Source organism: Gracilinanus agilis, chromosome 2, assembly GCF_016433145.1.
Source record: "Gracilinanus agilis isolate LMUSP501 chromosome 2, AgileGrace, whole genome shotgun sequence".
Lineage (NCBI taxonomy): Eukaryota > Metazoa > Chordata > Mammalia > Didelphimorphia > Didelphidae > Gracilinanus > Gracilinanus agilis.
Window position 1 is genome coordinate 218,568,749 of NC_058131.1, and position 13,487 is coordinate 218,582,235.

Sequence of the window (13,487 nt, forward strand, 5' to 3'; positions counted from 1 at the left end):
CTGGGCCTGTGTGCTCCCAGCCTCCTGACCTTGTCTTCTGCTCTTCCCCTGCCTGCCCCAGTCCCATGTTGCTCTCCCTTCTCTTCTGCCTCCCATCAAACTTTGGCACTCTCCCAGTTAAACTTAGGGTTCAAAATGCAAAGTTAGAATTAGATTAGCAGCAAGGGAAAAGGCTAGTCCCCCAGAACTGAGGTTAGGGTCTGGGACTGAATTTAGGATTGGGTTAGGGTTAAGATTAGAGAAGAAAACATCTCTAGAGAAGTTTACCAAAAAATAAATAAACTTTAGGGCATCAATGGAACTTTCCAGCTGCAGCTATTGGTCAAAAACTTATCTACCCACCCCTCCTCCTCAGCAACTAGACTTTCCTCTTGCCTGAATAGGGTGAAAGTAAACCATTCACCTAGGGTGGGTCTCTCTCAGCTTCAGGCTTCTAAGCTGAAAGGGCAAAGGAGTGCTCCAGGTCCAAGTATCTGCATCACTGACCACACTGGGCAGTGGTTGCTACTGGTAATAGCAAGAGGAGAATAAGGAGGAAGGAAGATGAAATAATACCCCTAGAAAATCACACTCCAGTACCCTAAAGGGCCTCCACTTCATGTCATAATACTCTACTAGCCTCTGCCTCTCCAAGTGACACTTTCCTTATAGGAAGAACTAATCTGGTCACCCTAGAATCCTTTTTCTTCAGGGGAATCTGGAATTTCAGGGTTCCAGTCAGTCTTAGGCTTGGCAGGAGAAATCCAAGTTCTCGTATTCATCCACAAGGCTGAGATCTACCACCATTAGAGAATTAGAATTAGGGTTAGGAACAAAAACATAAGAAACCTCGTTAGATATTAATTAGGCCTGCCTTCTGGAGCCACCTTAGTGAACTGTCCTTTGCTGAGCAGGGATGAAGGAAGGTAGGAGAGAAGGAAGGAAGGAAAGGATGTAGAGAAAGAGGAAGGAAGGAAGAAAAGAGGGAAGGAGGCAGGGAGGGAAGAAGGGAAGAAGTGAAGGGAGGGAAGAAAAAAAATAAAGGACAGAAAGAAGGAAGGGAAACCTCATCTGCCCACTAGGTAATATTAATACCCTCTCTCCCAAACACTGTCCTTTTTCTCCCCTTAAGGCAGACAGAGATGCCTTTTTACTGCTATTGTTGCCACGTATGACCACTTTATGAGATCACATTCTGATGGAGAGGAAAGACTCCCAAACTACAAGTATAGGCCTGTGGCGGCCAGGGAACCCTGTAGATTACATCCATCTGTCCATCTAGGTAGGCATTCATGGCAGCATGCAGCCAGGCAGCCAGTATCCTGCAGTGCATTCTTTGCCTGTTTCACACACTTTGCAGATTTGGCCAGGATATTAAAAGATATCTTGACTCTTATCCTTTGTGTTCTCAACCCTGCTGACCAGCAGTGTTGGGGGAGAGGTGTCACTTGGTCTGTCGTGTAGGCAAGTCACGTCTCACTTATGTGCAAAGTATCATGTACTCAGTGGAGAAACTGAATTTCATGGGCTAAGTTGTTCTTTTGCTGGTGGAAACCTATTAAAATTTGTCTCTTGTTACAAAAATTTTGTTATAAAAAGCTGACTGAGCCTAAAATCTGGGCTGGTCTCCAATGATCAGTCTGTCAATGTGTTTCTACTCTGATGTATTTTAATAAACAAATTTATTTATCCTGAGTTTTGCCTCATTAATCAAGGTAAAAACCCAAAAAGGGAAAGAACTTTTCTTTCACAAAGACATGGTGAGGAGGAAGGACAATACTGAACACGCAGGCAGGACAGCAAGTATGCAATTCCTAGCAGGCCAACGTTGACCCTTGAAGAGAGGAATTTTGCAAAAAGATGCAAAGAAATGTTCAGGAACAGAGAAAGCAAGAGAAGAGGATGGAAGGTTGGTGGCAGAAAGATTCTGGGGGCCAACAGTGCCTGGGAAGGGACTGTTGGATATAGAGAGCCAGCTCCCTATATGGTAGGGGTTCTGAGTGGCGTTTTGCAGCGTTGGATTGTTAAGACAGGAAAAAGAAACTGAGAACAGCTAAACTAGTGGTTAGCCCATGCTGATCCAAACGCTATGGGATTTGGAGTTTATTTTATACTGGTTTCAAACAAAAAACACAAAGAAAGAGTCACAGCTGTGAAGGGGTTACAAATCATACACAATCCATTAAAGTCTAAAAAGTAGAGATATAGGTACAAGGACAAGGGCCAAATTCCAACCACCAATTAGTAGAGGTTAATTCTGGGAGCAGAAATATATTTCATGGAGATGTTTACTAATTGCATTCTGCCTTGATTTACAGGTCTGCACCTGGTCAGATAGTCTGGACTAAATTGTCTGTCTAGGCCTTATCTAAGGAATATATTTTTTAGGGTTCAGGCCTCTTAACTATCAGGGAGAAGAAATTGTTAACTCAGTAGCTGCTGGTCTGATTAAGGACTCAAAGCTTTCCAATAAGAATATTGAGAAAGGTGGGGATCTAAAAATGAGTCAAAAGAGGAGCCTTAGATTTTTACCTTAGATGGCCCTTTCTATCTGCATCTGACATGCAGTGCAGAAAAAACCATACACACGGTTTTACTTGCTGATGATTTTTTAATGGGATCCAGATAAAACATCTATTACAGACTCTATTTCTCTAAATGACTCCTAATAGCCTCTTGGAGGGGTCAAGTTGTTTTTGGATTAACCTACCTGCTGGTACCAGAGCTTTTCAGGGCTCAGGTGACCAGAACCAAACAAAAAGACTTCCTCAGACTGGATTGGTCACGTAGGGAATCCAGATAACAGGCCCTAAATTTGACCCTATTTCTCCAATGGCTCTCTACAGTTGGACCTTTCAGGGACTGCTCTTGAACTCTGTAAGGAGAGACAGCTCTTAGACCTTTCTCCTGGACAGGAATCATCCAAATCCTGAGAAAGTGCTTCCTGATTGAGATTTATGCAAGCCTTCAATACTTTGAAACTATGATGGGGAAAGCTGCAGTGTGGAAGGGATATCTGTGTATATACATTCATATACACATATAAATCTAGCCATAAGGAGGTATATAGCACACAATAGGTATTAATAAATATTTGTTGATTAATCCCAGAGAATAGAACAAGAGAAATTGGTGAAAGTTGCAGAGACTCAGATTTCAGAAAAATTCTTTTAACAATTATATTTATACTGTTAACTTTGAAAAAACACAGAACTATTAAATAGTCATAAAAGCCACTCTTTAATTAAGGGAAAGGGGGAACAGGACTGATTAGGCCTCCACTCAGAGCCAAGCGATGTGCCTTATGCAGAGTTGAGGATTGAACACTGCTTGCTCTGGTCCCTGACCCCCTGGGAGTGCCTTCTAATCTTGATTGCATTGGTTTTGTTTGTGTGAAACTTTTGAATTTAATATAATCAAAATTATTCCATTTTAAATTTCATATTGCTCTCTATCTTTTGTTTGCTCCTAAATTCTTCCCTTGTCCATTGGTCTGACAGGCAAACTATTCCATCTCTCCTAATTTGCTTATGGTATCACCCTTTATGACTAAATCATTTACCCATTTTTGTTGGTCTATGCTTAGTTTCTCCCAAACGCTTTTCAGTTTTCCCAGCAATTTTTGTTAGATAATGAGTTCTTATTCCAAAAAGTTGGATCTTGGGTTTGTCAAACACTAGATTATTGTGGTCATTTACTACTGTGTATTGTATACCTAATCTATTCCACTACTCTGCCACTCTTATTTCTTAGCCAATACCAGATTGTTTTGAAAATTACCACTTTCTAATACAATTTGAGATATTGTACAGCTAGATTACCTTCCTTCATATATTTTTCCATTATTTCCCTTTATTTTTTGACCTTTTATTCTTCCAAATGAATTTTTTATTACTTTTTTATGTTTTGTAAAATAATTTTTGGATAGTTTTATTGGGATGGCACTGAATAAGTAGAATAATTTGGGTAGAATTGTCATTTTTATTAGATTGAGCTGGCCTATCCATGAGCAATTAATATTTTTCCAATTGTTTAGATTTGACTTTATTTGTGTGAAAAGTGTTTTGTAATTGTGGTCATATAGTTCCTCGATTTGTCTTGACAAATTCCTAGGTATTTTGTATTGACTACAATTATTTTAGATGGAATTTCTCTTTTTATCTCTCCCTGCTGGACTTTATTGATAATATATTTTAAAAATCTAATGATTTATGTGGGTTTATTTTATAATCTTCAACTTTGATGAAGCTGTTAATGATTTCAACTAGTTTTTTAGTTGATTCTCTAAGTATGCCATCATATCATCTACAAAGAGTGATGATTTAGTTTCCCCATTATCTATTTTAATTCCTTCTATGTCTTTTTCTTCTATTACAGCTAGCATTTCTAGTTCAGTGTTGAATAATAGTGGTGATACTGGGCATCTCTGCTTCACCCTTGATCTTACTGGAAAGGCTTCTAGCTTATTCTCATTATAGATGATGATTGCTCTTGGTTTTAGATAGATACTAGTTATCATTTTAGAGAAAGCTCCATTTATTCCTATGCTTTCCTTCATTTTTAATACAGGCATGAGTGTTGAATTTTGTCAAAAGCTTCTTCTGAATGTATTGAGATAATCATATAATTTGTTGGTTTTGTTATTTGATGCGATCAGTTATGCTGATAGTTTTTCCAGTAGTGAAGTTCTGCATTCCTGGTATAAATCCCACCTAGTTATAGTGTATGATTGTGATATATTGCTTAATTTCCTTGCTTATATTTTATTTTTCAATTTTGCATCAACATTCATTAGGGAACTTATTCTATAATTTTCTTTCTGTTTTTGCTTTTCCTGGTCAACAGGGTACATTACAAAGGACAGTTGGTTATCTGATAGAATATCAAGCAATGGCACTGGGAAGCAAGAATTTGCTAGCTCCTCCCCTTGGACTTTTGCCATATATGTAGCAGGTCAAATGGGGAAGCACCCTCTATCAGTAAGAGGAAAAGTTAGAGGAGGGTAGCCAGCTATTTTCTGGGGTACAAAAACAAAATAACCCCTCCTCACCCTTGTTTTCTGGTTACATCCAGAGATGGTAGAGAACTAGAGTAGATAGATCCAAAGGGCAGTGTGAAGGGGCCACTGCGATCAATGTGGAATTATGAGAGAGAAGTAGCTGAAGAGAGTGAACTTGCCTAGGCCTTCGTTATTTGGGGTAGCAAATAAAAATTAGTTGGTTGGCAGTCAAACTACAGGAATTAGCTAGCCTTAGGGCAAACTTGTAATTTAATTAGGACAATATCTTTTGCTCCTACAGAATTCCTGGATGATGGGGTTTTGAATATCAAATACTAACCAGATAAATTCTTGTTGAATGCTTTGAATAAAGTACTAGTGAATAGGCTTTCAGTGGTCTCCCCGCAGCCCCACCCCCAAAGGATTAGAGAACTGGGACCCACTCCTTCTTGTCTATTTGTGGTGCTGCCCTTCAATTTAACAAACATATATTAAGTCCTTAGAAGTGCCAAGCATTGTGCTAGACAAAAACCGTGAGACTTCCAAGCCTCCAGAGGGGGATTGGGAGGGTGAGTGGAGGAGAAGAGTGGATGCCCATATTGCATTTAAATGACAGTTTCCCAAACTATTTTCCACTTCTGGGCTATCTATAGGATTCCCATAATTATCTGAGTCCTAAACAAATTTGTGTCCCGCTGCACCAGAACAGAAGAGGCTGGAGCAACAATCAGCCGCGCAGCCTCTGAGGTGCCCCAGACAGTGCCAGGTGGTGAAGGTGGGCTGCTGAAGTGGAATGAGGAAGGGAGAGTTCCCTGGTAGCCCCTTGTATTTGCGGGGAGGGCAGGAACGGTCTCTAGCGGGGCGGAGTCCGGGCAGAAATCGAAACTGAGAATGAAGGACATTTAGACATTTCCAGGGCTGGCTGCTATTCTGCCAGAGCCGGGCTGGAGGTGAGTTCGGGCTAACTCTGGGCAGTCCATGGGCTCGGGAGGGAGGGTCTGCGCTCCTGGAGTTCGTAGTCCAAATTGAGGTAAGAGGGACTGTCCTGTGGGACAGAGGTCTGAGGATCTGTGGCAGGCGCGTGTGCGTGTGTCAGTGTGGGTAGCGGGAGGTGGGGGTGAGTCTGACAACTCTGTAGCGGGGGGTGGTGGGGTGCTGATTGCCTTTGGGACTACATGGCCCAGGCTACCAACAGCCCCGTAGAAGAAGAACCTGGAGGCACTGAACTCCCCGAGCAGACTTCTGAGAAAAGGGCAGACCCCCTCTTCTCCCCCTTCCCCCCCCCCAGGAGATGACACAGTGCCAGAGCGCTGGATAAGCATGACCCTGTCACCTAGTGCAGGAGTGAGTCGTTGGATAAGTCGTTTGGCTTCTCTGGGCCTCTATTTTTCTGTCTCTGATATGGGAATTGGGCTAGTCCACGTATGGATTCCTTTCCACTTCTGGTCTCTCTTCAGAAACAGCTGCCTCCCAGTGTCTAGCTATTCCGGAAAGGAATGAATGTTGAGGGAAGAAATGAAACTGAAAAAGTAAAGGGAAACTCACTTTTCATGGTCCATTAATGCTGAAGGGTGGTGAAAAGGAAGCGGGAATAATTAAAACACTGGACAATCCCCAAAACTCGCTTTTTTCCCAGGTAAGTTTTGTTTTATTTTGAAGTTTTTGGTTAGAGAAGGTAACCAATAGTTGTGTTTAATGGAAAAACAGATGAATGAACGCCGAAGAGACTCAATCCAGGGATGTCAGAAAGAAGAGAACCAGGGAAGCTAGAGTAATAAATAAATTGGATTATCAGTGGCCTTACAATCAGAAATTTATTGTAATGGGGGGTGGAGACCCCGAAAATCAGGGATGATTGCTCATATTTTTCATTGCTGGTGAGACTCTACCTGATAACTTCTTATCAGATGCTTTGCATAAAATGTGAGTAAACAGATTTTTTTCAGTGGATTTCTTTGCAATTTTTTTTTAGTTTTAGAGAATGTAGGAGCACTTATCCATCTACAGGTTTTTTATTCAATTTAACAAGCATTTATTAAGCACCTACTGTGTGCCAAGCACTATGCTAGGCTCTGCATATACAAAGACCAAAAAAGAAACTTCAAAATGAAGATTTTTTTAAAGTTTATCCCTCTGTCAAAATGTTATCATGGATACATTATAATATTTCTCTGTATTTCCCATTTCCTGTTTTTAAACTGGAAAAATTTTTTTCCTATAAAATATTTGACCTGGCCAAATTTCACCTATAACATATTTGGCCTCAGCTTCTTTATTGGGAAGTTCCTTATCTTGTTGAAATCATAGATTGTAACCAATGTACAAATAAAAATATGATCTGATTTCTTCTATAAAATATTTCATTCGATAATGTTAGTTTTAGGCAAATGACAACTTGTTAAATTAACCATCATTTGTTCATTGATTTCTGTGCGGCAGGAACTGTGTTAAAGATACAGAGAAAGGTAAAAACAGTTCTTGGGGGGCAGCTGGGTAGCTCAGTGGAGTGAGAGTCAGGCCTAGAGACAGGAGGTCCTAGGTTCAAACCCGGCCTCAGCCACTTCCCAGCTGTGTGACCCTGGGCAAGTCACTTGACCCCCATTGCCCACCCTTACCACTCTTCCACCTATGAGACAATACACCGAAGTACAAGGGTTAAAAAAAAAAAAAACAGTTCTTGGCCACAGGGAGCTTATATTCTAAATAGGTACATTTAGAATATATCCAAGGTAGATGGAAAGTAACTTTAGAGAGGAAGATTCCAAAAGTACAGAGCAGATTAATATAAAAATAAATGTATTTCCTGGAAAGTTCAGACAGGTTCATTGATTCAGGTTACTATATTCCTAAAGGAAATAGTTGGAGGATTTCTGAACTGGTAAGAACTTTTGCAAGCATTTGAGTCCCTCCCTTCCCTATAAATATCACTATTTTAATTTGTTTTGAAGTTTCAGAGAGGCAACTAGACTGTACAGTGGATAGAGTGCTTGACTTGGAATCAGGAAGACCTGAGTATAAATCTGACCTTAGACACTTACTAGCTCTTTGACCCTGGTCAAGTCACTAAACTGCTGCCTGCCTCAATTCTCCAATTTGTAAAATGGGGTTAATAAAAATATTCCAGTGACATCACAAGTCCAGTTCAAAATAAATATAATAGTCCACATTTACACTACAAGTTAAAGTTTACAAAGTACCTTTCTCATAATAACCCTACTGAATAAGTTATTCCATTAATGTCCTGAATTCAAATCCTGCTTCTGAGACTGTAGGGCCTTGGGCGAATCCCTTAATCTCTGACTCAGTTTATACAACTGTAAAATGAGGATAAATAATAGCACCTACCTCCCTGGGTTGTTGTAGGGATCAAATGAGTCAGTATTTATAAAGTGCTTAGCATAATGCCTGGCATATAGCAAGGCGCTTAATAGAAATGCTTATGGAGAAACTAAGGCAGAAAGAGATTAAATGACTTAACCTGAAGTCATACCACTAATCAGTGTGCTGATGTCAGAACCAGGTCTCAAAATTCAGGGTTTCTGATTCAGAATTCAGGGATCTTGAGTAGGAAAGGAATATTCTGGAATCTGTTATTTGCCACTTCAGACTGAGCTCTTAAGTAATTGGGGGTAGTCTTCAAGTTAGAGACTCCCTTAGAAGCACTGACATGTGATGGCAGGTTAAAGATTATTACTAATCACTTACTGGTAGGGAGATATACTAAAAAGTATCATGTAATGGTGAATAGAAAGGAAATCTTGGAGGCAGGTGGGTTCAAGTTGCATCTCTTGATTTTCATGGGACCTCTTAATTTCTCAGTTGTCAGTCAACTTTTGAGGTTCGTGCACTGAATTTTTAAAAAAAACTGAGCAACTATTTCAACATAATTTGTTTCCATAGTAATCTTATGCAATATCTCATGCATTTAAAAACATGATTCTCAGAAGAGGCCCATAGATTTCCCCCAGCCTAGCAGAGGGGTTTGTGACACAGAAAAAGGTTACAAACCACTGTTCTAAGAATGTAAATAGAACAACAGCTGCTGGTTTACATTGGTAGAGGGAATTTATTTTCTGGATAAAACCACAGATTCAGACTTAAAAAAAAAAAAAAGAAAATATAAGTCTCAATAAATCCAGTCACTTCTGTGACTAGAAGCATAGGGAATTAGGAGACCTGGGTTTAAATCCTGCTTTTGATGTTGGTTCTGTGACCAACAGCAATTCACAACCTCTCTGGGCCTCAGTCCCTCATCTACGAAACTGGGGAGGGAAGATGAAAATAAATTATTTCTAAGGTTCCTTCCAATTCAAAGTTATACACTTTTGCATGAATTTTGCCCTAACTTTCCTGTCTTAAATTCAAGAGATTTTTTTTCTGTGAAATAGTTTATTTCAGAAACTGTGTCAAGAGATTAAAAAAAGTATATATTCTACGAGTTGTCTTAATGAGTTTCAAAAATGAGAGGCTTAGGCAAGTAAATCTTTCTCCAACCTGTGGACTAAAAGTTGAACTTTCATAAATCTGTGGAAGTTTGAAGCAGTGTAGTATAGTATCTAATGTGTAAGACTTAGAGTCAGCAATGCCTGGGTTTGAATTTTCCCTCAGATACTCGCTAGTTATATGACTCTGGGCAAGTCATTTAACCTCATTGACTGCATCCTCATCTATAAAATGAGTGAGCAAATGAGAGAGCTGTACTAAATGATATTTGAGGTCCCTTTCAACTCTGAAGCTATTAAATTTTGGAGTTTTCTATAAAACTGGAAGAATTTATCCCAGAGGAATCATGGAGAGTTTTTCCCTTGCTTCCCTCCAACTTCAAAAGTAAATTAAAGGGGCAGCTGGGTTGAGAGTCAGGCCTAGAGATGGGAGGTCCTAGGTTCAAATCTGGCCTCAGACACTTCCCAGCTGTGTGACCCTGGGCAAGTCACTTGACCCCCATTGCCCACCCTTACCACTCTTCCACCAACGAGCCAATACACAGAAGTTAAGGGTTTAAAAGAAAAGAAAGGAAAAGAAAAGAAAAGTAAATTAAAGGGGCAAGTAGGAGGTTTAATGGATAAGAGAACCAGGCCTGGAGATAGGAGTGATCTTAAACATTTCCGGCCTGTGTGACCCTGAACAAGTCACTTAACCACTATTGCCTAGCCCTTGCAACTCTTTTGCCTTAGAACTGATACTTAATATTGATTATAAGACAGAGGTGTTTTTTTTTAAAGGTAGAAAAGTAGATCGAGAAAATCAGGCCAAATGTTTCTGTGGAAATTACTTCTTTCAGATTTCAATTCCATTTTAAGTACACTGAGAAGAATGGCTAGCAATCTTCCATCAGGTCTCCACTCTGCAAAACTCAACGAGTATTGCCAGAAGAATAGCTTGGCGTTTTACTATAAAGAAGTCTCAGTGAATGGACCCCCTCATAACATGGAGTAAGTTACTTTAAAATATCATCTCACTGTGAAATAAAAATCATAATTTTTATGAACAAAACTTCTGAAATATTTGTGTTTACATTTTTAAAAAGATGATGCTTTCAGACCATGGACTCTGTCCTGAGCCTCCTTTTCTCTCTCTATACCTTAACTCAGTTGGATAAGTTATTAATTCTATAGAGGTGATTCCTAAAGCTATATATATCAAGCACTCAACTTTCTTCACTTCAGAATTTCCAACTACCTTTTGGACATGCCCATCTTGATTTTTTTATAGTAAGTCAACAAACAAACATATTAAATGCTATGTGACAGGCATGTCAAATTCAACATGTTTAAAACAAGTCATTATATTTTCTCCAACTTCCTTATTTCTGACACAGGGTCCCCCATATTTCCATTCACTTAGGTTTATGACCTTGGAATTGCCTCCAACTCTTCTCTCTTTTACCTCACCACCCCCACTACAGCTAAGAATTTGCCAAGTTGTGTCAATCCTTTCTCTCTATCTCTTATAACCACCCCTTTCTTTGTCTTCAAAGTCCACCATGCTAGTTAATGTCCTTATCCCCCAACACCTGGACAACTGTAATTGCCACCTACTTAGTTTCATTGCTGGAAGTCTCTCTCCTCTCCAGTCCTGCTTTATTTAGCTATCAAATTGATATACCTAAGGAGTTGAGCACGTCTCCGTAATATTTAAGCAGTTTCATTTGTTCCTTGTTGATAGATAATGAGAAGGAGAGGTAGCATGGAATAGTGCATAGATAACTGGCCTTGGAATCAAGTGGATCTGAGTTCAAGTTTTGCTTCTCATATATGCTGGTTGCATGATCCCAGGCAAATAACATAACTAGGTAAATTTCTAAGACCATAAATTGAAAAGAGTTCCATACTCCAGTGAAATCAAAGGTGTGGGTTAAAAAAAAAGATCATAGAGAAGAAGAGAGATGTTGGAGGACTAAAGAAAGGAAAATATTACCCCTATTTTCAAAAAAGGGAAGAGAATGGAGTAGTTTGATTTTAATTTCTGGCAAAATTCTAGAAAGTATTAAAAGAATTTTGTGAAAATCTAGAAATGAAAGCAATGATAGCATGACTTCATTAAGAACAAGTCATGTTAGATTAACGATTCCATTTTTGAAAGTTACTAACCTGGTAGGTCATAAGGGAAAGGAGGAGACAGTGTTATATAACTACATATCTAACAAATATATGTAGTTAAGCAAAAGCAAGTCAACACATTGGATATATTTGAAAATTCATCTCATTCTTCATCTCTAGGCCATCACCTCTCAACTGAGAGATGGAAGGGTTTTTCATTACTAATCTTTTGAAGTCATTCCTGATCACTGCTTTGATCAGAATTTGTAAGTCTTACAGAGTTGTTTTCATTTACATCATTGTGGTCATCATATAAATTGTTCTAATTTTACAAGTTTTTCTGTGTTTTTTGAAGTTGTTCTATTTGTCATCTCTTATGGCATAATAATATTCCTTTACATCCATATATCATGATTTGTTCAGCCTTTCCAAGTTGGTGAGCACCTATTTTAATTTCTAATTCTTTGCTAACAACAAAAAGAATTGCTGTAAATTTTCTTGAATATTTGGGTCCTTTTCCTCTGACCTTGACCCCTTTGAATATATCAGAAAAACATTTTTAAAAATTTCTCATATGATATTGTGGACAAAGTAGAGAAATATTAGTTAGATGATAATAAAGTCAGATGTATTTATTTTTTTCTTTTTTTTTATTAGACATTTATTAAAATTCGTTTTTAATCTGTTTACATACCTTATGCCCCTACTTTCCCCTTCACCCCCCGCTTTCCTCCCACCCATGGCCAACGCACATTTCCACTGGTTGTACCATGTGTCCTTGTTCAGGGTCTATTTCCCATTCATGTCCGCCTCAGCCCATGCATTCAAGCAATTGTTTATCTTCTATGTTTCCTCTCCTGCAGTCCTTCCTCTGAATGTGGGTAGCATCTTTACCATAAATCCCTCAGAGCTGTCTTGTGTCATTGCAGTGCTGCTGGTACAGGAGCCCATTACATTTGATTTTACCATAGTATATCAGTCTCTGTGTACAATGTTCTTCTGGCTCTGCTCCTTTCGCTCTGCATCACTTCCTGGAGGTCTCTCCAATTTGCATGGAATTCCTCCAGTTTATTATTCCTTTTAGCACAATAGTAATCCAACACCCGCATATACCACAATTTGTTCAGCCATTCCCCAATTGAAGGACATCCCCTCATTTTCCAGTTTTTTGCCACTACAAAAAGCGCAGCTATAAATATTTTCGTACAAGTCTGTTTATCTATGATCTCTTTGGGGTACACACCCAGCAATGGTATGGCTGGATCAAAGCGCAGGCAGTCTTTTATAGCCCTTTGGGCATAGTTCCAAATTGCCAGCCAGAATGGCTGGATCAGTTCACAACTCCACCAGCAATGCATTAATGTCCCAATTTTGCCACATCCCCTCCAACATTCATTACTCTCCCCTTCTTTCATTTTAGCCAATCTGCTAGGTGTGAGGGGATACCTCAGAAATGTTTTGATTTGCATTTCTCTAATTATTAGAGATTTAGAACACTTTCTCATGTGCTTTTTGATACTTTTGATTTCTTTATCTGAAAATTGCCTATTCATGTCTCTTGCCCATTTATCAATTGGGGAATGGCTTGATTTTTTATACAATTGCTTTAACTCCTTGTATATTTGCGTGATTAGACCCCTGTCAGAGTTTTTCGTTATAAAGATTTTTTCCCAATTTGTTGTTTCCCTTCTGATTTTGACTACATTGTTTTTGTTTGTACAAAAGCTTTTTAGTTTAATATAATCAAAACCATTTAATTTACATTTTGTAATTTTCTCTAACTCTTGTTTGGTTTTAAAATCTTTCCTTTCCCAGAGATCTGACAAGTATACTATTCTGTGTTCACTTAACTTATTTATAGTTTCCCTCTTTATATTCAAGTCATTCACCCATTCTGAATTTATCTTGGTGTAGGGTGTGAGATGTTGATCTAAACCTAATCTCTCCCATATTGTTTTCCAAATTTCCCA

The 13,487-nt window shown here is 38.9% G+C and overlaps 1 protein-coding gene across 1 annotated transcript in view; it reads left to right on the plus strand.

Moving 5' to 3' along the window:
* The first annotated feature begins 5,843 nt into the window (after positions 1–5,843).
* Positions 5,844–13,487, plus strand: part of EIF2AK2 (eukaryotic translation initiation factor 2 alpha kinase 2) — a 79,494-nt gene continuing 71,850 nt past the window's right edge. The window contains exons 1-3 of the mRNA XM_044663654.1: positions 5,844–5,928; positions 6,436–6,614; positions 10,260–10,410. Of these exons, the coding sequence (XP_044519589.1) occupies positions 10,292–10,410 (119 nt within the window). The 5' untranslated portion in view covers positions 5,844–5,928; positions 6,436–6,614; positions 10,260–10,291. The remainder of the gene's footprint in view (positions 5,929–6,435; positions 6,615–10,259; positions 10,411–13,487) is intronic.